This window comes from Micropterus salmoides, unplaced genomic scaffold (genome assembly GCF_014851395.1).
Source record: "Micropterus salmoides isolate LMB-PRFRI ecotype aquatic unplaced genomic scaffold, ASM1485139v1 Ms_hic_scaffold_15, whole genome shotgun sequence".
NCBI lineage: Eukaryota > Metazoa > Chordata > Actinopteri > Centrarchiformes > Centrarchidae > Micropterus > Micropterus salmoides.
This window is the reverse complement of record NW_024040596.1, coordinates 23,572,473-23,599,817: the sequence shown is the minus strand read 5'-3', so window position 1 is coordinate 23,599,817 and position 27,345 is coordinate 23,572,473. Positions and strand designations below refer to the sequence as shown.

The 27,345-nt window shown below is 40.0% G+C and overlaps 1 protein-coding gene across 1 annotated transcript in view; it reads right to left on the bottom strand.

The window, feature by feature from the left end:
* Positions 1–8,987: 8,987 nt before the first annotated feature.
* il1rl1 (interleukin 1 receptor-like 1) overlaps positions 8,988–27,345 on the bottom strand; it is a 31,164-nt gene continuing 12,806 nt past the window's right edge. The window contains exons 6-12 of the mRNA XM_038721147.1: positions 19,511–19,573; positions 17,712–17,835; positions 17,095–17,243; positions 16,772–16,909; positions 10,843–11,007; positions 10,384–10,529; positions 8,988–9,948 (exon numbers count right to left, since the gene is read on the bottom strand). Of these exons, the coding sequence (XP_038577075.1) occupies positions 9,700–9,948; positions 10,384–10,529; positions 10,843–11,007; positions 16,772–16,909; positions 17,095–17,243; positions 17,712–17,835; positions 19,511–19,573 (1,034 nt within the window). The 3' untranslated portion in view covers positions 8,988–9,699. The remainder of the gene's footprint in view (positions 9,949–10,383; positions 10,530–10,842; positions 11,008–16,771; positions 16,910–17,094; positions 17,244–17,711; positions 17,836–19,510; positions 19,574–27,345) is intronic.

Sequence of the window (27,345 nt, the reverse complement as noted above, 5' to 3'; positions counted from 1 at the left end):
ATAAATCTGAGTAGTTTTGTTTGATCTGTGTGGCATTTCTACATCAAACTAAAAAGGAAACGCATGGAAATGCTACTAAATCTGCCAGAACAATCACAGCCGTGAGAGTAAATCCTGTTATTAAAGTACAGAGTCAGTTTAATCTCTTTGTTTACTGCATGCATTTATTTTCTTGAAAATATTTTCTAATAAAGGATCCTTGTCTTTTTTAAATACGCTTTTTTTATATCTGCACCCAACAAAATCCACAATTACGTCACTTTGGTTTTTAACGCTAAATCAAGGAGTTCTGAAAGAAAATTCTCCTTTCCATTAGGTCATTTCGCTTTGTGTTGGCACAAGATCCCACTTGTAACTTTGATTTTATTCTATTTGAGAGAGTTCAGTAATAATAGTCTTGAGTAAAATGGTAAATAAATAAATCTATAAATTCAGTTAATGTAACTGGAATGTCTTTGGAATAGGACTGAAAGCACAATGCTTACTATCTAGCCTTTTAATATCTGTATCCTTGTGTCCATTTTCAAATGAAACTTTTTTTGGAAATGAAAATGTCATTCATTAGAAACAATAGAGACAATAATTTTAACGTTCTTGGTCACAGTGAATGTCCAGAGTAACCCTTTACATAGTGAGTGAAATCTTTCAACTGAGGTATGAGAAACAGAAGAGAAAGGATAGAAGAAAGAGAAGGTGTAAAGATAATCCAGGCAGAGGAATGGATGAATGTGTGTCAGCAAGGAAACAGCAGGAGCAGAGGCTGCAGCAGCTCTTCCTTCAGCCCACTGGGCAAACACTGATCCAGGCAGCAGGGATTACCACAGCCCCTTAACAAGGCCTGAGAAGTGGATACAAGGAGAGGAAGAGGTAGAAGAGGTAGAGCAGCTGGTATCATTCACACACTTTACAAGCATAATGCAATACTAACAGCCCTCACACATGCTCCTACCTATGGAGAAGGAAGCCAAACAAACCAGACCAGAGCACATGGTGTGTGTGTGTGTGTGTGTGTGTGTGTGTGTAGAGGGGGATGGGACAGGGTCACCAGGACTTTGAAGGCCACAATAGGTTGGCCTTAGGCCCAGTGCCCTCTGGGTCACTTAAGGAGGCAAGGAGGCAGCATGAAAACATGTGCGCACACACACACGCACACACACCACCTGCTGTTCACTCAGGCTCGTGTTTGGTGTAATGGAGATGGAGTGATTCAGCAGCTATACAAAGCAAGACACATTGCTGAGATTAACCGCATAACTCAGGCCAATAAAACCTCCGTGGTAACCTGGTCAGCATCTTTAGAACCAAAGTTTTCAAAGAGGAAAATCAGACTGCAACTAAGGATAAATTTCATCCTTGATTATTCTTCACTAATTTAAGTATAGTTAATGAAATGGTGAGAAATATAGTGAACCCAGAAAATCCTCACATTTGAGAATCTGGAACCTGCAAAAGGTGTGATTTCTGGTTGAAAATCTACTAATGATTTCAACAGATTCTTGTCATTACATTGAACTGTTTGCTGGAAACAGTTCTATCTAAAGAACTACTGCCTCCATTCTTCTGTCTCCCTTTGTCAGTTTTAGTGCTTAGATAGAGTTTAGAGTTAACAACAGAAAAGATGAAAAGTTCAATGGGATTTCAAAAGGTTTGTTCCACCAAAATAACATCAATAAATTTTCACAGTCACAGTCAGGGAAAATCTGGGAATTTTAAGATAATGGCAAACCAGGAACCTAAACCTAAACTAAACCTCATTCTACCCTAACCCTTAAAACCAAGTCTTCAAACACCCCTTTGAAGTTGTGAAGACCAGCCAAAATGTCCTCACTTTCCAAAAATGTCCTCACTCTGGTTAAAATCTTGTTCCAGTCTTTCTGTGTAGGAAGTATAAGTACACACACACACATACACAGAGCCCAGCTCCCTGATTAAGTCATGATAGATGTTCCCCACAGGGCCTGGCCTATTAAACACAGCTTGTGTGCGTGGGCCTGTGGTGTTTATTAGCAAATATCAACATTTACATATGCGTGTGTGTGTACGTATGTGCGGTCACGTGTCTGACTGATGCAGGTGTGTGTGCGTGACACTGGGGCGAGTGTCGGGTCAGTGGGGTCAAAGAGAAACAAAGCAACGGAGCAGTTCCCAGCTGCCGGGCCAAACGTCATCCAGCAAACCCACTCTCCCCCTCCCAGCTCCTTTTCAATGGAGCGTGCCGCTGTCCTGATTCTGCTGACACATGCACATTTACACACACAGTCATGTCTAGAGCATGCTGCAGCAGGCAAAGAGGGTAAAAGGGCACATGGGGACATATGCAGAGCATGCATAGATGCAAAAGCCCAACACAGACTAATGTCTGAACTCACACATCAGTGCTTCCCCACAGACTGTTATGACATATGACTCTTAAAAGACACTAGAACTCTTTACCAAAGCACACAGGTTTAGCAATCTTCTATTTCTTCTTTCACTAGTAAACAAAAAGTACCAATAACACAACACAAAACACTCAACTTAAAGTAAAAGTTCTCATCATTACACCTCAGTTACAGTACAGGAATTTTTTATTTATTTTATTGTATTCTCAAAATGTCCCTAAAATATCAAAAGTGAAAGCAATTATTATGAAAAATGTAATATATGCATGTATATTTCATATTGCATATATTTATCATTGGATATATCATTAGTGATGCGTTGCAAGAATTTTGATGTTGTTGAGAAAATGCATGATAATAACAACTGTCATATGATCGGTGGATTGTCAGGTTTGAGTTCAAAGTGACTTTAAAGCAGCAGTAGAGAATTCTTTTTAAAATAAGTTTTTGTCATATTTGCTGAAACTGTCACTATATTCTGACAGTAGTAGCCTAAATCCAAAATCTAAGAGCCAACCAATCAGAGCCAGGAGGAGTCTCTAATGCAGTGTCAATCACTGTTCATGCACACGCTGCGTTGCCTCCCTCCCAGCGCACGCTCTCACTCAGTCAAGCTCTATATCTTCAGCGGGCAGCTTCAGAAGATTTGCAAACGCGATGGCAGAGAAACAACCAGCAGCAATGAAAGAACTGCCCATCCCTCCTTTGTCAACAATAGCATATAGTACAAAACACTTGTGAGACTCTTGCCATGGAGATCGAGCCCAAACTGTGTGGTTGCTGGGAGGGGCTTAGCGGAGTGATACCAGCAGCAGAGAGAGATATACGGAAAGTTTTGCATTATGTGTTCAGTTGTTGCCGACTGCAGGTTTAAAGGGTCCATTCACCCAAATTCCAAAAAAGGAAAAAAATTAGTTCTCATTTCTCTCCAATGATGTTGGTTTTATTTGAGTTATCAAGCTCCGAGACTTAGCAAGGAACCAGCAGGAGCAGAGGCTGCAGCAGCACAAACAAAACATTTTTGTTGAAAATGTGTTCTACGGATTATCCAGAGTAATATGAATATTGACTCTGGAATGACGTTGCTGTGAGCATGACAGAGGGTTTCCATTCACCTCCATTATATGGGGTTGGAGAGAAGGAACATCTAAAACCTGGGTCAATAAAAGTAAAACTATCTATACTGCTAGATATCACCAGAGGCATTTGAGAGAATACTGTCTGTTATTCTATTCTAATTTATATGAATCTACCGTTTAAGTCAGTGGTCACTAACAGGCGGACCCAGCCGCTGTCCTCTCCGGACCGCCAACCTACAGCCAATTTATTATTGAGAATTACTACCTCATGACGGAGCGTTTCTATTTTACCCTGCGCAGCCTTTGTAGCATTTACTGTACTGGTCTAGTGGCCCAGGGCTCTGGCCCAGGAAACTCACAGACCAATCTCATGTGCTCCAGTCGTCTCATGTGACGCTGCTCAGCCAATAAAATCTGTGCATTCCGATGCTTGCGAGTCGAGTCCGCGAGATTCACCAGAGACGTTTTGGAAACACACACGAATTGAGGAAAAGAGATTTCACAAGGCTTTTAATTAAGACTGTACAGATTTTTACATGTACATTCCTCCCAAGGGCAGTTCAACACCAGAATATCTCATAGAACTCCAATGCTAGCAGGCAGGACAAACTACCCACATGGAAAGAACCTATATAAACATATATGTTTTAATATAGGTTTTGATATAGGTTTTTAATATATGTGACATATATAAAATTGGCCGTTTTCCTATATTATATGTACATATATGCATATATGTGTACCTATATCCGTGCATACATGTACCTATATCCGTACATATATCCGTGCATACATGTACCTATATCCGTACATACATGTACCTATATCCGTACCTATATCAGTGCATACATGTACCTATATCAGTGCACATATATGCACCTATGTTTACCTATATATTAGCAAAATTATAAAAATCCATAGCTACTAGGCAACATAAATAATAGCCCAAAATGTAGAAATTTACATTATTTATTAACTTAAGAACAATCAAATAACAGAACAAAAATAAGACAAAAAACTGAACAGAAATGTTGAGATTGTCTTCAAATTCATTAACCACAGTGAAATGCTCAGATAGATGTGGGATGATGATGATTACTTGAATGTATGTTCTATGTACTTTTGTTTTTGTTTTGTTTTTTTTGTTTTTTGCTACATTTAGACTAATGACCTTTCAGCCAAATTCATCTAGAAACTGCATTAAGACAATACAGAAAACATTGCATTTTGCATTGCATTTGGTGGATGTAACGGTGAATGTGTGGATGTGTATGAGCTGTAATGTGAATCTGGAAGTGACTTGAAATTGGGGGGAAAAAAGGCTTGATTGACAAAATAAAAAAACAACAAACCATTTTGTTATACATTTCCTTCTTTTCCACTATCTTTATACAAGAAAGAATTGACCTTGTAAATGTTTCAGGAAAACATGTAGACATCATAGCTTTCCATCTCCTCTCACTTAATTGTTAAATTCCATAACATGCCAATTACATGTGATACCAATTTCACGCACATACATAAGTCCTTGCATAGTTTTCTTTTAGTTCTTAGTTATTGCCTTGATAATAGAAAATATGAGCTAGGCATCATGTATGACAGTTGCCAAAGTGAGATGTGAGCTACAAAATGACCAGATCCTGTCATGAGCTATATAGGAGACATATCTTGCATCCACATATAGAGTTTTATATGTGGATATAAAGAAGCAATACCGGAGACCTATATGGCCTGTATATGCACCTCAATTTTGCCTATATGCTGCATATAAACGCATATATGCAGCATATATATTATCATATATGCTGCATATATGCTGCATATATGCTGTATATATGCAGCATATATGTGCATATAAACTGCATATAGGTTTCATATATGTGCATATATCCTCATATAGGTTCTTTCCATGTGGGTAGAGCTCAAGTTTCTCACGGAAGAGAAAGCAGGAAAGAGGTTTATAAGAGGGAATGAAAGAGAAGAAGAGGCATTACAGCTGTTCATTTGATGTGTTGAGTTTTTATTATAAAATTGTTTAAGACTACACTTCATCACTTCAAGCTACACTTTTTTATTTAATTTTTTCTAAAAATTAGGCACTTTATTTTATTTTACTTAAATTTAGAATATATTATTAGAGTAGTTATTATTTATTATCCCTCCAGGTTGATGTGAAAACTGACAGTAAATATTCTTGAAATATTTGATTTGACAGTCTGTTGTTGACTAAAAACATATGTTGATACAACTATATGTTATGGTACTGAATGATAACGCAAGTTAGTCATTATGATGTTCCGGACCTTTGCTTCAGGAAATTTTCTCTAACTGGACCTCTTTGAATTCTAATTGGATACCCCTGCTTTAAGTTTTCTTATTTTGTCAGAATCTGCAGTCATGTCACACAGAGCACTGCATATATCTGTGCTTTTTTTGTTGTGTTTTTTCCTGCACCTAATAATTAATAAAACACATTATCATATCATGGGTGTAGCCTATCTATTTAGGAATCTGACAGTTTGACGTTGACGCTAGCTTAGTGTCACAATTCAATTCAATACAGCAAAATAGGTAGTGCCTGAGAATATGCCCTACATTTGTATTTAAAAGGATAGCCCCTAAATTGTCATATTATGAGCAATATGGTTCAGATATGTCTAATATCTGAGATTTCATAATAAAACAGTGACATGACCCGTGTCTCCTGTACTGAAGTGTGCATACAATATATTATTACACGCTGAGATGGCAGAAACCGCTAAATACTAAATCTAAAAGTTGTTGGCCAATGATTGGCGTTCCTGTTTCTCACCATCATAGCTTTCAACTCCAAGTTAGTGTATGTGATTGTGTTTCAGGGTACGCTGTGTTGAGTGACTGAAACAGTCACCCATTGACATAATACCATACGTCAAAATACCATAAGTCAAAAGCCAAACAAAGGGCTGTGTTTAAGTCAAGACATCTATTTTGCAAATAAACACAAAGAGCAGAGAGAGAGAGAGAGAGTGTGTGTGTGTGTGTTTGAGAAGAGGAAAGCAAGCTGAACTTAGACAAGTAAACAGTTGTTTACTCCTCTACTGCATGTTTTTTTCTACTACACATATAAAATCACTATAGTTGTTATTTTAGATCTTTAAGGGTCTTTAAGTGTGTCTGTGTACTACACTTGATTTATAGCCTACTGACTTTACAGCTGTTTGCAGTTTTACAGCATTTTCTGTTAACTTCTACAAACCGTTTCTATAAACTATAGAGTTCTGAAGTGAATGTATACATGTAGGCTATACTGTGTTTACGACACTCAGTAGTGACTTTGTATAGAGTTTATTGTATTTTTAAGTCTGCTGTTGCAGTGATTTTTCGGAATTAATTGAGTTGCTACCAAACAGTTTTACTTTATCACGCATTTTACTTCCTGTATTCCAGCAAGAAAAAGTGGCGTTTTGATAGTTTCCCTCTAAAATGTATTTTGTGGCATTCATTAAGATGTCTGAAATATAAACTATGTCATGTCGTGTGTCAGAGAAAAGATGCATGACAGCTCACTTACTTTTACGTGGCATCCAATTCTGTCTGGAGCGAATCTTCCATCACACGCAGAGAAACCGCTCTGAAAGAAGGTGGAGCAGGACTTGCGCACAGAATAAGCAGCTAAGAAAGTCGGAAAATACACAGTCAATTTCTTTTTTGCATGTGTGTGTGTGTTTTAAGGCATTGCGAGGTTTAAACATTTCCTTATTGTACTGTAGGCTACCTGCCTGACCGTCTCCACCCAGCGACACTACAACCAGTCACCTAGTTGCATGTGTGAAATTGCATTGCTTCGCTCCAGCCCATGCAATAAAGGCTTTTTTCACATCAGTGCCACATCAGTAAAAATTATATAAACAATTTATGGATGTTTTCCCTTTTGTCTTTTAAAGAATTAAATTATGTGACGAAAGCTCTATTAACAGGGCTGCATGCAGTAGTAAGATCATGTCTCCCTCTATTGGAAAAATGCTGTAACAGCAGTTATATTCATCAGAAATACTCCAAAAGGGTAAATCACTGGAGAAAATAATTGTTGTGTGATGTGAAAACGATTGGTTACCTGCCTTTTTCTGTTGAGCCAGTGTTGATGGAGGTGTGTAATTTATGCAGTAGCCTATTACATAGCATCACAACATTCCCAAATGAATATGTCTATACTTTGCTATATTTAGGCCTATACCACTAAAATACATTACACAAGAAACCACAAGCAACTTCTGTACTATTTTTGAGTTATTTTTAATTAATAACCAGTGAAAGAGACAATTAGCGCTCTTGGCATAAATAGGAACCAATCTTTGGTTCCTCAGATGCTACCCGGAAGCACAGTTTGTGACCACACACCGACATACGCACACACCATACCGTACCAGTACAAAGCCACACATGTACAATGAAGTTTGGGTGGAAATAAATTTAAATCAGTGTTTCAACTACAAATAAAGCTGATGATACACAGAGCAACTCTCTACTTTCATGCGTCAGTGGTAATCAGTAAAGATTACTACTGTAATCCCCTTCCCTCTCCACTCCCCCACCCGCCCCGCCGCCGCTATCCATTCAAAACATAGTCGGACTTGGCACTAGCGAGATTGCCTAGCAACATTGCTCAAAAAGTTGCCCAGTGTATCATCAGCTTAAGACTTGGACTTGCATTAATCAAACAACCAGGCATATTGAGAACAACTCCATTCTGATGCGTGCAGCAGAAATTTGTTGTTAAATCTTCTACAAAAAAATCTCGGTCTTTTTCTCAGTTAATTCCAATTAATTTTCTGTTGATTTATGTTTTTATATATTTAGGGGCTTTTATTTCTGTTCTCCTAGTAGTATTATGCAAAATGATCAACACCTCTGAAAGAACCTCGTTATCTAATCACGCATTTCTTCAAGATTTTTTTTAAAACACAGCAAGCTCCTCATCTCTGTAGGTCTTCAACACCCTGGACATAAACAGGAAAGCAGGGTTACACTAAAGATTATAGACTGACCTACTGGCTGAACCTTTAGAACCTTTATCATAATCAGCAGTCAGCTCTCCAACAGCTTGTCATAAGATAATTAATAGCATTTATTTTCCATACTGATCAGAGCCAAAGCAAAGCTATTTTTAAATTACTGAGGTCTCTCCAGCACCTTGAATATATTGTCTAAAATACAGAGAACCATTTTAATTTCAACAATTTACACATTTATTATGTTACATGTAGGCCTATATTTATGATTATTTGATATTTCTTTCATGGCCGTAGCCAGGATTGTAGAAATACTGAGGTCATGAGCCCTAGCCCCGCAATGAAGTTTTGGGGGCATACACTGTATAGTATAAATCTATGCATATCAACGCATTTTGAGACTAACAGTTTTAACTTAGGAAATAATGTCAGTGCCAACACACAGATGAAAATTGAACAAGATTCCAGCACAATATATGTCACAAAAACGGCCAATTTTAAGATTAATCTTTTTCAATTCACTTTCTCTTTTCTTCTTTTTTTATTAAAATCACTTGAGCAGAGGAGCACAACTGCAGTATAATTCAGGTTTTCCCCTAATTTATCACACAAGTGTTACAACACGCAAGTTCAACCACAATAAAGCTTAATAAACATGACAGCTATGGCCAGGAAAGAACAGTGCTTAGCTAATGTACTGTAGTGTACTTCCCAAATTGTGATTTTATTAGCTCTTGGGTATGGTATAGCCAGGCAAATATTCAAGGAGATAATTGAAAAGATACATAGACCTAATATGTATTTAAATTATAACAATACATAATATGCCATTTCAAATAAGAAATAATTATTATTTGAAATAAAAGAAAATGCACTTCAAGGACAGACTCATGGTTATAAGCGTTTTTTAAATTATTTTTTTACATAAAAAATGTGTTTTCTCAGTGACCTCTCACCTGGCTGTGGCCATGCTTTTTTTGTGTCTTTGAACCAGCATGGGGTGATAAGGATGTGAGAAATACAATGTACATACTTCTAGGAAGAAATAAACCGACCCTTGAACCTGCAGTTAAACGAGACTATTTAGACGTATTGGCATCATTCTATATATCATATAATATATATATAACATAACATCACATATATATAAAGGGTGTGATGAGAAGTGGTGTAATATTGTTTTGTTTTGTACATGCTATATATCTGTCATTCTAGGAAGGCTAAAAGGAATTAGAGTCCATACGTGTTTCAGATAATAGCAGATTGTTGACATTTTTTGGCAGGTTTGGCAGGCATCAGATATCGCACTCTCTTCCAGAAGCGAGAGTTCCATGCGACAGCAGCCCGTGAATCCTCTGGCCACCTAATGGGAGCACTCTTGCGAATCAGATGCTGCAAGCCAGGAGGAAGGTGTGTGTATCCCTGTGGCTCAGTGTCCCCCAGCTGGATCAGAATCACAGTCATTTCCCTCTGGACCAGCGCATGGTGGAGCCCCACCTGGAAAATGATCAGTAACATTTTCTTATAATAATGGGGTTCAGTATTTTGCCCAAGCATACTTCAACATGCCGCCTGGAGGAGCCGGGGATTGAACCGATTAATAGGCAACCCACTCTATCTCCTGAGCCACAGCCGCACCTAACTGCTTTAGGCTACGCACTGCGGCAACCTGTGTGTGTGTCTGTAATAAAGTACTAATCAGACTGTAAAGATGAATAAGGTGATATATCAACAGCTCTTCACTCCTCTTGCATAATTTTACTGCTTTTTAGCTACATTCATCTTGGCATAGGTGGAAAATTCATCTCACCCAGACTATTAGCATGTCCTCAGTCCTTCTCAGTATTTATAACTTATGTTTTATTCAAAACTACCACACTTTGCAGCCAAAACTAAGCACCGCCTTTATTTCTACATTTGTAAGACTCCTACCTGCCAGTCAAACCCTCCTATAACTGAGTATTCCGGTGGGGCAAGATTTTGGTCCGTGATCTTGGACTCTGATCCTAAACCTGGGGTGAGGATCACCATCAGCCTCCTGCTCTGCTTCAAGCGGTCCTCCACCAGCTCCAGACGGTCTGTGGGGTCAGACAACATTAATTAAGACAATAAGAAGGAAATGCAAGGAGAGGTTGTGACTGAAGGAGAGAAGGATAGAATGCCATGGCTTTATTCCTACTATGACATCATTGTGTCTCATAAATTGGTCGGCACAAAATTTGGAGACAATAAAACAACTCTAAAAAAGTATAAGAAAACCAAAGCTTATAAAGTGAGTAAGACTCTATGTAACATTTCAGGTTGTGTTTTGAAGAACTTGGCCTTCCCAGTAGTTTTATACTGGGGCCTATAATGTCTAAAATTACAAAAACCAACAAATAAAATTAGGACCTTCTCCTGGTATGTCATCCCTCCCATGGATAAAGAGACGATAGCCACACTTTTCCTCAAGGACGGAGGGCAAATCCTTTGTGACGAAACGACAGAGTGATTCCTCAGTGGCCTTGTCCATGCTCTGCATGTGGTAGACCACATAGGCATCATACACCCTCGCATCTGGGAAATACAAACAAACTCATGAGGCTGATGTATCCAGATTGTTGTGATTTTAGTCAGTTTCTTTCCTCTGAGATCATTATGACCCAACGCAACCCTGTCACCACACCATGCATTAGATCTAGTTTGTATTCGTTTCATTTAAACTCATTGCCTCAAAAACATTTTGTGGTTACACAATTTCTTTGACTCAGCCACGCTACAAAAATTCACAATTGGCTTCAGATTGCTGTTGCTTATGGTGCCAGTCTAGTTATTTTACTCCTACTTGCTCTGTAAGAAAGATCATAATGTGCAATCACCAGGGGTGAGTAAATAAAAGCAATCTGAGTGAAGTGTAGCCTCGGGATGGGAAGTTAATTGACTTTAAGAATCAGAATCAGCTTTATTTGCCAGGTATGTGTACACATACGAGGAATTTGACTCAGGATTGTACATTGCTCAAGATGTGCTTACTCATACAATAATACAATAACAACAATAAAATCAGACACAGGCTACAGTATAGAGAACACAAATATACACACTAAACAAAAACAATAGACAGATTGACAAATAGTGCAGTGAGCAGAATGCAAAGAATGCAGTAAAGAATGAGTAACATTATTATTATCATTATAATGTACATGTTGGAAGTGGATGTGATATACAGGGACACATACACATAGTCCATGCATACATGTACACATGTACACAGTGCAATGGAGCAAAGGATGCTGGAATAAATAAGTATTATATGCAGGTGTCATGAACTTGAGGTAGGTGGATTTGGTATACAGTACATACAATATATAATATGAACAGTATGAACAGCACTGAAATAGAAAATGATGAATAAATAAAAAGTCGTAACCAGTAAACAGGTTTTAGATTAGAGGCAGAGTTACTCGGTTATTGCACAGGAATTGTTCCTGACACTGTGGGTCAGAAATCCGCTGTTCATCAGAGTGATGGCCTGTTACTGTGTCTGTTGGTTTTGGCGTACAGTGCTCTGTAGCGCCTACCAAAGTAGAGTAGCTGGAACAGGTTGTGTCCAGGCTGAGATGGATCTGCAGTGATGTTTCCTGCCCATTTCCTGACTCTGGAAATGCATAAGTCCTGAATGGAGGGCAGGTTGGCACCCATGATTTTTTCTGCTGTCCTAACTGTCCTTTGTAGTCTGTTCCTGTCCTTGTCCTTTTGGTGGCAGATCCAAACCAGACAGTGATGGACATGCAGAGGACAGACTGGATGATGGCTGTGTAAAAGTGGATCAGCAGCTCCTCAGGAAGGTTGAGCTTCCTAGGCTGGCGCAGGAAGAACATCCTCTGTTGGGCCTTCTTGATGATTGTGTCAGTGTTTGGCTCCCACTTCAGGTCCTGGGATATAGTGGATCCCAGAAACCTGAAGGATTCCACAGCAGACACAAGGCTGTTGAGTATGGTGATGGTGGGCAGAGTGCGGGGGCTTCTCCTGAAGTCCACGATGTGACGCCCCTGTGTGGCTTGACTGTGTAGGTTTGTCAGTACTGCAATGGTGATGTGGTTTTCTGTTTGAGGAGCTGATTGCAGTGGTCCCTCCCTGATCGGGAACACCTGGTCCCAGTGCTCCACAGGAGATAAAAGCTCCACCTCCAAGATCATCTCTCTCTCTCATCCTCCCTGCCAGCTGCTACACCTTTGGTTTTCGCATGTTTGTTTTATTTGAACACCACAACTCTCTACACCACAATCAATCATCCACACTTACACTACTGACGCTGCTGACTAACCCATTCCATAATTTAAGCATTATTTTGTTCATCTTATGTTACAATAAATCTTGTTAATTGAATCACTGTGTCCTTTCCTACTTTTTGTCATGGCCTTCGAGCCTGGTCATGACAAAATGGGGGCTCGTCCGTTTTGGAACTATTTGAGTAACGCGATCTATGTGAAATATTTAGAGATTTGTTCAAAATAGGTTTGGTTGTGCTCAAACAGTTGATAGTTAGTCGCGCGTGTTGTTTTGTTTGGCTATCAAGTCCGGTTTGTTTGTGAGCATGGCAGCTCAAGTACGATGAGTTTTCGGTGTATGTTCCCTTTTTGTCTTATTGTGGTAAGTAGTGGTTTGCTTGGGGTGTCTGAAGGAAAGGGAGTAGTGTATTTTGGCTGATTTAGCAGGGTAAGTGTCATTTACTTGTGTTTGGAATTAATTTGTTGCTGGATTTTTCTTACCTGAGGCTGAGGAAGGAGAATTTTAGTCCAGACGTGGCAGGTGACAGGTGTGGGTCCTCGGGTGCTATTGTTTAACAAGCGGTGCAGTTTTCTCTTGTAGGCTGTAGCGACGGTCCCCTTTTGGGCTCGTTGAGCTGATCTGGGTTAGTGGCGAACGTGGTGAAGCTTTGCTTGGGGGCATGTCCGTCTTCAGTGCGTAAATAAATTGATGTGGAGATGATTCGTCAGCAGACAGAAAGATCTAGAGTTAGATCTAGAGGGATATCGCCTGTCTCTGGGTGGAGATGGCAGTAAGCATTTGCCTGCTGGCGTGCGTCCCTTTGATATTAATAATCTACAATTGTTACCATAGTTTAATGAGAGAGACCCAGATACTTTTTTTGTTTGTTTTGTTGTTTTAAAGTTGTCACATGTGCAGCATTGTCAGTCATCGGCGTACCATGCACAGAGCCAGGGTGCCCTGGAGAGATTCCACCAGACTCCGAAGTCACTCTTGCGTGCGTATTGCACCGAGCTGGATAAAGACTACGAGGAGGGTCTTCCATGGTTAATGTTGGCTGCTAGAGAGGCTGTGCAGGAGAGCACAGGGTTTAGTCCGAATTAGCTGGTTTTTGGACATACAGTGCAGGGGCCCTTGGCAGTGTTGAAGGATAGCTGGGTGGATGCTGAACCGCCTAAAAATTTTATTGACTTTGTAAACGGGTTTAGACATCGGTTGTTTGTAGCAGGGGGGATGGCAAGGGGAAAGTTGCAGATGTCACAGAGCAGAATGAAAAAGATGTATGATCGCTGTACAGAACGCCAGGAGTTTAGTCCTGGAGACCAGGTTCTCGCTCTTATGCCGATTGTGGGCTCTCCATTTCAGGCCAAGTATACTGGTCCTTACACAGTCGCTGAAAAAATGTCTGATTTGAATTATGTCATTGCAACCCCAGGACGGAGGAAATCAACACAACTGTGTCATGTCAACCTTCTGAAACCTTATTACAATAGTGATGCTGAGGTCAGCCAGGCAGTTAAAAATGAGGTGCGACCTGCTCTCTTGGTCAGCTCAGTTTCGGGGTCGCAGGAGGGAGATGGGGTGCCGGAGCCTAATGATAGTTTATTATATGGCAGGTTGAATAATTCACAGTCACTCAAAAACTTAGACAAACTGTTATCCCATTTATCTGAGTCCAAACGTGGTGAGCTGTCTGATTTGGTGCAGAAATATCCCTGTCTGTTTGGTGATGTTCCTACTTGCACAGACTGGATTGAACATGATATTGATGTCGGAGATGCGCAGCCAATTAAACAGTGGTTTTATCGCATGTCCCCAGAGAAACTCAAACATTTAGATTCTGAAATCAATTACCGTCATCCTCGAATTGGTCATCTCCTTGCATTTTGGTTCCCAAGGCAGATAAAACACCTAGGTTTTGTACGGATTTTAGAAAAGTAAATTCTGTCACAAAACCAGACTCCTTTCCGCTGCCGCGGATGGATGACTGTGTCGATCAGGTGGGGTCCGCCAGGTTTGTTAGCAAGTTGATCTGCTTAAAGGATATTGGCAGGTGCCTTTGTCTCAGCATGCTCAGGAAATATCTGCATTTGTTGCACAGTCTGGTCTATATTCCTATAGAGTGATGCCATTTGGTTTAAGGAACGCACCCGCAACGTTCCAGCGCCTGATGAATCATGTTGTGTCTGGTTTGGAGGGTTGTGCTGTTTATCTGGATGACCTGGTCATCTACAGTGACACATGGCACTCTCACTTTCAGCGCATTCGGGCTTTGTTTGAGCGGTTGGCTGAGGCATGCCTTACCATCAATTTGGCTAAGTGTGACTTTGCTAGGGCTACTGTAACATATTTGGGCCGCGTAGTGGGTGTTCAGGACAAGGTGAGGGCAGTAGAGACGTATCCTCAGCTTACAACAAAAAAGCTTTTCGACTGTGGTGTTTCCTTTGACTGAGCTGTTGAAGGCTAGGGTAAAGTTTGTTTGGTCCTCTGTATGTCAGCAAGCCTTGATAGTATCAAGTCTCTTTTATGTTCGTCCCCACGTTTTGATAAAACCTTTATTCTCCAGGTAGATGCCAGCCAGGTGGAAGCAGGTGCGGTCTTGTTTCAGGGGGATGATCAGGGGGTGGTAAGACCAGTTAGTTTTTTTTCTAAGACGTTCAACCACAACCAGTTTAATTACTCGGTAATAGAGAAGGAAGCACTGGCACTTGGGCGTTGAAGCATTTTGAGGTGTACATAGGAGGCGCGCCACTCATTGTGTACACAGATCATAACCCTCTAACGTTTTTACAGTTGTCTAAATGTCCAAATCAGAGACTCATGAGGTGGTCGTTGTTTTTGCAGGCCCATGATCTTCAGATTCGACATATTAAAGGAGCAGACGTCATAGCAGATGCGCTGTCATCTCCGCAGTTTTGAGCATCTTTAGCTTCAGGTTGTTATGACTGCACCAGAGAGCCAGCTGATCAACCTCCCATCTGTAGGCCAACTTATCACCGCCCCGGATGAGGCTGATGACCGTTGTGTCGTCAGCAAACTTCAGGAATTTGACAGATGGGTCTCCTGAGGTGCAGTCGTTGGTGTAGAGGGAGAATAGCAGTGGGGAGAGCACACACCCCTGGGGGGCGCCGGTGCTAATAGTCTGGGTGCTGGATGTGATGTTCCTCAGCCTCACCTGCTGACTCCTGTCAGTCAGGATGTTTGTGAGCCTCTGCTCTGACAGGTGGAGGCTGGCAGTGAGCTGGGTGAGTTTGAAGAGGAGGATGTCCGGGATGATGGTGTTGAACGCTGAGCTGAAGTCGCCGAGCTGGGATGTGCTGAGAGAACCAGTATTCGGTAAAACAGAGGGCGTCAGATCTGCAGAAGTCTGAGTTAGTTCTGTTGAGGAGTAGCAGTTTGTTGGCCAGAGAGCGGACATTCACCAGGTGGATAGAAGAGAGAGCAGTGCGAAAACCCCGCTGTCTCAGTTTAACCAGTGAGCCAGCACGATTCCCCTGATAGATCCCGTGCAGAGCAGCTGCTCCTCCAACTAATAATTCCGCGAAACTTTCAGGTTTCAGGTAAAGAGTGGTGGAATAGTGTGGGCAGTTGAAAGTCCAATGTAAATATTACCAGAGAGGGACAGCAGAAAACAGAGTTCATAACAGGAACACAAAAACCACAATGGGGTGTAATCCATAGGCGGCCACCACCAAGATGGCGCCGCAGACATATCAAACCTATGAGAAATAAAACATGTTAACTTAACTAACCCAAAAACATCCTCTGCATGTGGCTTGAATTCTGCTTCTGGAAGCATTTGCATCAGTGTCTGTGCAGATGTGTCAGACACTATCAATTTGCATTGCACTCCTGTAAGACTGATGCAGCAGATTCCACACTTTCTTCTTGCTTGTCAAAACCTGACACCCACCTCCAGCAATGGAAGATTGGTGGGCGATTCGGGTATGTTAGCAGCTAATGTAAATTGCTGGTAAGCTCAGATAAGCTCACTTATTTCTAACTCCACCCCCCCAAGATTTTCTTCATTTTCAGACTTGTAGTCTTCAGCCCCAACATGATGCCTTACCTATATTGTGACTGCTTAGTGGGAAGTAGGGTCTAAAGAAGAGAGCGAGGTCGATAGCGAAGCACTTGACCAGCATGGCAGCAAACACACAGAAGAACAACACACACAATCCGCCAGTGACCACTGGAATTATTGACTCTGGAAAACAAACACAAAATTAAAGTATAAAAAAAATGTGTGTGCGATATTTTTTGTACTGTCAACAAATTCTACAAAATCGCCAAAACCAACAATTAATTATTTCAACTAAGAAGTATTATATATGTAGCCAAAGCCTGATATACTCTTAGCCATGGCAAACATGCAATTATTCTGTCACTGACCTCTCCTCTTAAGAGTTACAATGCCAGACACCGATTTGTAGAAGCCCCTGCCGATGCATTCAAATTTAGCCTGGAAATCTCTAGCAGACACTTTTTCAATGGTCAGGATTGCAGTGGAGATGGTATTCTTTGAAGGGCCCATCATGGCCCTAACAAAGGACACACAGTTCATTAAAGGAAAGGAGACAAAAGTTATCATTGTTGGTTACAGAGACTGAAGTGGTTCACAGCCAACCAGGGCAAGGAAATGCACAGAATCTTTAAAAATATATTTTATAGTAGAAAGGTTTTTTAAAACAAAGGTTATATATTGTCATATTAGGTAGTTTTTATCACATTGATGTGTATGTTCAAGTGAATGTTCTGATAAGTATGGTTTTAATAAGTTATTTGATTCTATATAAAGGGGGTTTCACCTCATCATCCATCTTTATATAGGCTACAGTTGTTGGTTTAAACACAGATGTAGTGTAATGTGTATATTTACTCAGTGTGCATGAGTGTACATGTCTGAATGAGTGTACAGTATATTACAAATGTGCAATCACAGTATACAAATTATAACCGTTACATATTGTGCACGTGTGCATTTCAGACATTGTATTGATAAGGCTTACACTTCTGTGGTTTGATTGTGTCCATCGGTCTGTTTGGGGATTCCACTAAAATTCCAGCTAGCTTTACAGTGAGGTTTAACATTAGTCCCGCACAACACTGAGCAGTTCAGCTTGATCCCAAAGCCTGGTAGAAACAAAACATTTCATAAGAGACAAGAAACAGATTTGTTTTTAAGTGGCTTGTACAGCTTGTTTTAACCAATTTTCAAATTTGATTTGATTTATTAGGATCCCCATTAGCTGATGCAAACACATTATTTACTCTTCCTGGGGTCCACACAGAACACATTACAAGAGAAAAAAACACAATAAAACATCAGTACACCAAACAGATTATCCTAACCAACAGACAAGCTACTGTAGGCCAAATTGTTAAAAAAGTTGATGTAGGTTAGGAAGGTGTCAGAACACACAGTGTGTTTTTGCTATTTTACAATTTTTCAGAACACCACAAGCAACTACACATGGATGAAAACAATGCTGGATTTAAACCACTTCAGTCAGCTCTGCAAATAATTTATGAGGAAGAAAATGCATTCAACTCATTTGTTCGACATCAGGGATTGTTTGTTTACAAAAAAACTCCACAGGAGTTCGCTCCAGAAACGGGTCAAAGTGAAAACACATGAGTTTGTTGAGATGAGGGAAACTTCCAGAAACAGAGATGACCTTAACTCTGAGTTAGTTGTCATAGCAACATGTGCTGTGAACCTAACCGGTTTGAACAGTGATCTCTGTCCTCGCATTCATTTTATCTTGCAAGTTAAAGTGTTTTTAAGATGTGATCTGGTGCACATTAAGGTTGTCAAGATATAAAACAACAAACCAAGAACCCTGAAGAACAACCACTTCTGCTCCTACCTGAAGAGAGTTTAAAACATGAGGGGCGTCAGAGCTGAGACAGAGAGTCTCCATCCCACATGCCAGTTACCACCTGTAAGGATTCACTCCACTATTCCTCCTCTCCAGTCACCCCCTCCTCTCCCCTGCTAGAGTTCACTGATCAAATGAAAGACCTGGTCACTGCTGAGATCACTTACACCCCGCCCTATTCTTATTTTGTCCCCTCTAACTCCACCTTGGCATCTACCTCCACCATTGACTTTATGCTTTTAACTGAATCCTGGCTAGATAATAATAGCAGTGCACAAGTACTCATTCAGTCAACCCTTCCAAACGTTAATTATATGAATGTGGTAGTGAAAAGTGGTAGTGTTTATGCTATTTTAAAGGCTTTTAATGCAAGCAGTTATCATATGGTGATGTTGCCTCCTTTTGAATATATTGGCACTGTGTTGAAAAGAAATCCTAACTTTGCTGAGATGCTTTATGCTTTCTCAACAGATTTTTTTCTTGTAATTTTCAGCACTGGTGATTTTAACATTCACATTGATAAACCTAAAAAAAAAAAACTGGTAAAACAAAACTGATGGAATTCTGGGGAAACACTGAATCTGCAACATGAAAATTAGCCAACACACAATCATGGACACACACTATGGTACTGATGTATCAAGGAATTAAGGTAGTTTATCATTAGACAACACAAGGTTGTACAATGAAGTGAGAGTTTGTAGGGCCTTCATGCTACAAACACAGAGAACTTAAGGGATAAAATTAATAAAGTAAATAAAATGAATAAAATAAAACAATATATCGGTTATCTATATAGATATACATACACATACACACCTGGGAAATAATTCTGCATTGCAGTGAGCGGTTGAGTACATAAAATAATTGTTGTATTTAGAGTAACGACAGCACTGTGCTGTTATTATTAGGTGAAGTTTTCCTACCTTCATCAGCATACTGCTCGCCTAGTGCGGAGAGGATTTCTGGGTCACGGTGAATAACTCGATCTGTAGGGAAGCAAAAACAAAACAAAATATCAGTTCTCTTCTATAGGACATTTGACAATGGTCACACTCCAGTGTTATATCCTTAATTCAACGTGGTCCTAACACAACGGATTTATGCACGTGGTGCTCTGAGGGAGCTCTGAGCACCGTGGTAGCGTTTGAAAGCTAATAACTAACAGCAGTTAGTAGCAGCACAGTTAGCCGTGCAGCTAGCGCTAACTTTAGCAATCCAGTTTCACCAAAATCAGCGAATAAAGTTGTGTTTTTGTGCAGTAATCAGTCAGGCAAGGCCCTCAGAAACACTATGTTGTTCTACTGTATATCAGCTTGATAGCATCTATTAGTTACAGTTGAACATAACCAGCTGCTTCAGATCAGACTTGACCATAAATAAGCCTTGCATGCCAGAGACCTATGTGAGGAGTCGGGAGTGAGAACGGGTTGTGGGGATAGCACCAATGCAGCTCCTTTGTTTTCCGTTATGGGTTTAAAACAGAAAAACTGTGGGATCTGTGTACGTTTTGATAGTTTGTTTTTTTGGTATAATTAACTAAGGCAGAAGCCAGAAAAAGGCCGTTTTTCCGTTTTTTGAGTTTTGGCCCGAAACGTTCAGTTTAATTTTTTGTTTTGTTTTTTATCAAAACAAGAATACGAATTTATTACTCAATATTTCCTTTCATTGGTGGGTGGGACTTCATCAACCCCTTGCTTCTGATTGGATAGTGTGCTCCATCACTTATTTGTACTTAAGGCTATTCTTCAAAGAATTTCCATTACTGCTGTGGCTCTCCCTCTTTGCCTTAAGACAATGCAATGTCTACACAAAAATATACACTTAGATGACAGTTTATTATTATAATGCAATAAATCCGCCTTCATGATTAAGAGATTGACAGACAAAGGTATTCCTGTTATTTAGCATTACAGATTTATGCTTATTTTAGTAAATGCTGTGGACAGTAAAGATCGATGGCATCGAACCAACAGCGAGCACACAAAAAGGATTTATAATAAATGACCAGCAGGTGTCGCACTGCACCTCCCTCAGCTGTGACCACCTGGAGCCACTTGAGAAAACAGCTCCACTGAATTAATTCTGCAGTGTTTAAAGACTCATCACACCTGGTCTAGTTGGGCTTAGTTGTATGTCTACTCAAGACTGCTGACATTTGAACAAATTTCTGAGTTAAAAAAAGGGGGTTTGCACTTTTGTAGCCACAGATTATCCTTTAGTACACTTAGCCTCTATCCATCAATATCGGTACCTGATGTGATTTTCAAAAATGAGCCTTGATGGGAGATGCCACCCAATAAGACTAAATAACTATATCATAATTTATTATTAAGCTAGTTCTGGTTTCACTAAATTTGCAATTAAAACGGCCGCTGTCTGCGGCAGAGGTTTCCCACATGATCAAACGAGAACGTCAAGGCACACCCCCTTTTAATTGTAAATAATGTAATCATTATAATAATTGTAGCCTATTAGTCTACATTGTCGTTTGTGTTTGTACCTTGGTTGAATAAGTAAGAGATCTGTATACTGAAATGTGTCAATCTGAGTTGATGATATGATATGTGCCTTGATTTGGAACCAGGTGCGGTCAAGAAGTTCCCAGGAGTCCTGTTATTTAAGCTGTTCCAACACCATCTGTAAAATGTGATGTGATCAAATTGATAACAGCGGATGAATGACGCATTATAAAAACATAAATTGACTGATTGATCAGCGGATGAATGACGCATTATAAAAACATAAATTGACTGATTGATCAGCAGTTTCATAGCGATATAAAAACTGTCTCATGAAGCCAAATTTCCTCTGCAGCTCTGTGTTTATCAGTGAAGCAGACTGGAGTCTGTTAACAGACAGACAGATGCTGTCTCCTCTATGAAACATCTGGATCCTCACTACCCTGCATTATTAGATACTATGATGAACCGGTCGGGGGGTCACATCTATCCCCTGCAGTGATTTAATCATTTTGTGTTTTATTGCGGAATGAGTGTTTTCTTTAATGATTTATTTTTATGATTAGAGAGGCTGCTGTCAGTCATTTAAAACGTTTCCATATGCAAAAAAGTCGCAACAAATATTGTGGGGCATTCAAGAAGCAAAAATAAATTGTTATAAACTTGACATAACAGGACAGAGGAAACTCTCCACAAAGTATGAGCATTCAACTTTTAGCTTCTGAAATAATTTAGACACTCTGTGGGGGCTCAGGATTGATCAGGAGGAGAGCTGCTTTACTCCAGTTTCACTGGACTGTGTGCCAGACCTTTCAGATGTGGAGAAGAACGCAGAACATCAATTAACATTAGATCCTGACCGATCCTGTCACTTGTCGGGAGATTTTAAGATTAAGTTATGTTGCTGTGCCTCGTGCGTAAAGTAGAGTAATGCGCCCCGAAAATACCAAAAACGAACAGTGAAATTCTGTGCCGTTGACTTGCCATTTGGTCAATGGTACAGTCGCTTTCTGTTTTCAAAATAGGAATGCGCCAACAATTTGCCTGAGTGACCACATCTTATTTTAACACTCCCACGGGCGCACAATTTGCTATTTAAACAACATGGGCGTTTGGTGTAAAAATGACAACTAAAATCTCTCACACACAGTCCAGGTTCATACAGAGAAACTGTTTGACGTAAAGCAGCCGTCCTCCTGATCAGTCCTGAGCGCCATCAGAGTATCTAAATTATTTCAGAATCTAAAAGTGGAATTCTAGTTCCTCTGCAGAGTTTCATCTGCCCTGTCATGTCAAGTTAATTACTTCAGCCTTTTTATTTTTTGCTGCACAAATAGCCCACTATATTTGTTGTGACTTGCGCACATGACGTTTAAAATCACCGCGAGCAGCCTCTCTGATCATGAAAGTAAATGTAAAGGGTTAAAAAATGTGTTCACAGTAGTAGTTAGTTCCGTTCATTATACTACCATTTATTGCTAAAATAAACAATGTGTTTAAAAAAGAAAAGACGCATATAAATTTGTATTGTACTTTGGTGGGGCGATACTTAAAGAGGTCACTAGGTGGCGCATAGCGCGTGGGAGGAACTTCTTCCCACTTCATGTGAACAAATACTGCAGCTGAACGCAAGCTAAAGTTTCTGCCTCATTGTTTCTGCATACAGGTGGGTTAATGTTCCTCAAAATGCATGCATGTACCCTAGTATAAGGGATAAGTGTGTTTTGAATCCTTAGTGAGAAGTTGCAATGTTTAGAGTTGAGTTGTTTTGCCGTGATGTGTGAAATAGTGATGTTTAGCTATACACTGCCATGCTAGGCTAGTGGACCTGTTGCTAATGAGTAACCCACAGTATAATACAAACGCTAATGGTCTAAGTTAGTTTTGTGTTGTTAACTGATCTGAAAATGCATTCAGTGCTAATGTGTGTATAACACATTATGTTAAAACGGTTTCCTTGTGTATGTAAGCATTGTACTCGACTTGAAAAGTGATGGAAATACAGTAATTTTATAAATGTGTTACAGAAGTGTAACTTAGTAACATTACTGCAATGAGCGGCAAATGTATTAGTTACTCACTGTAAGCTTGTATATTGGTGTTTGAGGTGCAACGTGATGAAAGTGTCGAACTTAGGAAAATGTTAGTTACAATAACCAAATGAGAACAAGTTAGTTTTTTGTTGTTCTACTGGTTAATATGTAATTCAAGTCAACTGAAGCACAACGAAAAGTACAGACATTTATATTGTTTATTTTGCTGTGCTATACACTCACCTAAAGGATTATTAGGATCACCATACTAGTACTGTGTTTGACCCCCTTTCGCCTTCAGAACTGCCTTAATTCTACGTGGCATTGATTCAACAAGGTGCTGAAAGCATTCTTTAGAAATGTTGGCCCATATTGATGGATAGCATCTTGCAGTTGATGGAGATTTGTGGGATGCACATCCAGGGCACGAAGCTCCCGTTCCACCACATCCCAAAGATGCTCTACTGGGTTGAGATCTGGTGACTGTGGGGGCCATTTTAGTACAGTGAACTCAATGTCATGTTCAAGAAATGAATTTGAAATGATTGGAGCTTTGTGACATGGTGCATTATCCTGCTGGAAGTAGCCATCAGAGGATGGGTACATGGTGGCCATAAAGGGATGGACATGGTCAGAAACAATGCTCAGGTAGGCCGTGGCATTTAAACGATGCCCAATTGGCACTAAGGGGCCTAAAGTGTGCCAAGAAAAAATCCCCCACACCATTACACCACCACCACCAGCCTGCACAGTGGCAACAAGGCATGATGGATCCATGTTCTCATTCTGTTTACGCCAAATTCTGACTCTGCCATCTGAATGTCTCAACAGAAATCGAGACTCATCAGGCCAGGCAACATTTTTCCAGTCTTCAATTGTCCAATTTTGGTGAGCTCTTGCAAATTGTAGCCTCTTTTTCCTATTTGTAGTGGAGATGAGTGGTACCCGGTGGGGTCTTCTGCTGTTGTAACCCATCCGCCTCAAGGCTGTGCGTGTTGTGGCTTCACAAATGCTTTGCTGCATACCTCGGTTGTAACGAGTGGTTATTTCAGTCAAAGTTGCTCTTCTATCAGCTTGAATCGGTCGGCCCATTCTCCTCTGACCTCTAGCATCAACAAGGCATTTTCGCCCACAGGACTGCCGCATACTGGATGTTTTTCCCTTTTCACACCATTCTTTGTAAACACTAGAAATGGTTGTGAGTGAAAATCCCAGTAACTGAGCAGATTGTGAAATACTCAGACCGGCACCAACAACCATGCCACGCTCAAAATTGCTTAAATCACCTTTCTTTCCCATTCTGACATTCAGTTTGGAGTTCAGGAGATTGTCTTGACCAGGACCACACCCCTAAATGCATTGAAGCAACTGCCATGTGATTGGTTGATTAGATAATAAAATGAACAGGTGTTCCTAATAATCCTTTAGGTGAGTGTATGTTATCATTACTTTAGTATTTTCTGAAGATATGGTGATGTCTTACATATTTGAAAGTACTGTGAAATACCTGATGCTACAACATGCTAATTTGTTTTATTATTACAGCGAGTCTAACGTTAATTCCTTTTTTGTTGAAGCAGCTTAAATACTGCAGTTGAGCTGAATGCGAGCTAAAGTTTCTGCCTCATTGTTTCTGCATACAGAATTTAAGGACACACACACACACCCTGACATCCACCAGGCCAGGGGTACAACATAAATCGTTAAAGAAAACACTGATACATCAATAAAACACAAAATAAAGAAACCAGTGTGGGAGATGTGACCCACAACCGGATCACAATTTAAATGCAGCGCAGTGAGAATCCAGATGTTTCATAGAGGAGACAGCATCTGTCTGTCAACAGGCTGGAGTTCCGACACTTCACTGATAAACTACAGAGCAACAGAGGCTTCATCATCAGAGGTGGTTTTTATATCACGTCCACACTTACGCTATTTCCATATCTTCTCTCTGCTGTGAGTCTGCAATTCAATAAGTCAATTGTTTTTTCATTTTCACAATGAGCAATTCATACGCTATTATAATAGCAATGCCAAAGTACAAGCGCACCTGGCTTTAAAAGGTAGATGACACTGATTGGCGTATTGCATGTTATGCCCTACACACCCATGACTTATTCACAGACTAAGTACAACTCTTTTGAACCATGCACCCGGCACCAAGACAATTATTTCTGCCGTCAAACTAGCAAAATTGGAGTTGGACACGCCCCAAAGGTAACTGCGCTATGCGCTTCACACCGTGAAGGACCCTGTGTATATAAAGATTTGCCCCTTCGCCATTTTTCATCTCTGGTGCACTGGCATTTGGGTTCTCCATCATAATACGTACACTCACAGAGGGGATTCAGTAGTCTAATGCGCTTGCTATGGTTACAAGGGGAAAAGTGGTCACAGGAGTGTACGTATGTTATTAGGCAACTACCTGATGGTGGTTTATTAAAACTTAACAAAAGCTGGTTGCTGTTTTGACACAGTGGAGTAGATCATATTTTATCACGTTCTCTGTTTTTGGCTTTATGTTCATTACATTTACATTTATTCATTTAGCTGACACTTTTATCCAAAGCGACTTACTATATGTGGCTATATATGTCAGAGGTTGCACGCCTCTGGAGCAACTAGGGGTTACATTGGCGTCATGTTTACATGAGCCAGCTGTTTTATTTGCAAATTCGATAAAACCTGGGGAATAGTAATTGATAATAAAATATGATACGGCTATTTAGTCTTATTGGCTTGCATCTGCCATCAAGGCTATTTTTGAAAATCACATCACATATAGGCTACGGTATGGATGGATAGAAGCTTCAGACACAATTATAATAATATAATATTCTATGGCTACAAAGGTGCAAAACCCCTTTCACTTACTCAGAAATTTGTTCAAATGTCAGCAGTCTTGAGTAGACATACAACTAAGCCCAACTAGACCAGGTGTGATGAGTCTTTAAACACTGCAGAATAAATTCAGTGGAGCTGTTTTCTCAAGTGGCTCCACGTGATCACAGCTGAGGGAGGTGCAGTGCGACACCTGCTGGTCATTTATTATAAATCCTTTTTGTGTGCTTGCTGTTGGTTCGATGCCATCGATCTTTATAAAATTGAGAACACTTTACTGTCCACAGTATTTACTAAAATAAGCCTTGTGAGGCTAGAATAAATAACAGAAACACCTTTTGTTCAATTCATTACAGTTTAACAGCACCACAAACTAGGCTACATGCTCCAAACTGACCATACAGTTGAATCGCTACCTCTCATAAACTGTTAATCTCTTAAGCATGAAGGGGGATTTAATGCATTATTTAATTTTCGCTAATAAACTGTCATCTAAGTGTATATTTTTGTGGAGACATTGCATCGTCTTAAGGCAAAGAGGGAGAGCCACAGCAGTAATGGAAATTCTTTGGGAGAACCTTAATTTTGAAGAGTAGCCTGAAGCACAGACATAACTGAGAGAGCACACTATCCAATCAGAAGCCAGGGGTTGATAAAGTCCACCAATCCACCAATGAAAGGAAATATTGAGTAATAAATTTGTTTTGTCAGTAAGAAAGGAAAACGAGACATTGTGCTGAATTATTTTTTTGTTTGTTTTGATTTAAAAATTAGATTTTTCGAAAATTCAAAAAACGGCCTGTTTCTGGTTTCTGCCTTTGTTTGGACTATTTGAATTAGATTTTGTCGTTTGGATTCAGAAACCAAAAACGGGAGATTGGCTCTTTTTTTCCATTTCTTCGTTTTTGGTTTGAAACGGCAAAAAGAAAAAGGTGGTTTTCCCGTTTGTTCGTTTCATGATCCAAACGAAAAAACAAACTATCAAAACGTACACAGACCGTGATAATGTATAGTTAACAAGATATTTAAAAAAATGTTTCATCTAACGGTAAGGTTAACTTACAGTTGAACATTTCTTTCAAAGCAGCGTTTTTATTGAACTGCAGATGCAAGTTTAACGTTACTATTTCTGGGCAGTGGCTTACGTTAATTCTGTATATTGTGCATATAACATTAATGTTGGAAACCCTTGTAACATCATAGTTAAATCAGTAGGGATGGGGATCAATAACCTTTTACCAGGGACCCGTTTCCAAAATTTCTCGAAACCCGAAAATCAATAAGGTCCAAGCTTATCGATACTGCTATCGAGACTAGCGGGTCCTATAACTTTATGTCTCAAGCGTCAAATCTGATTTAACTTGAAACGTGTTGGATAAGAAAACTAATGTTTTTTATTGATGGGGCCGAAACACGGTATTA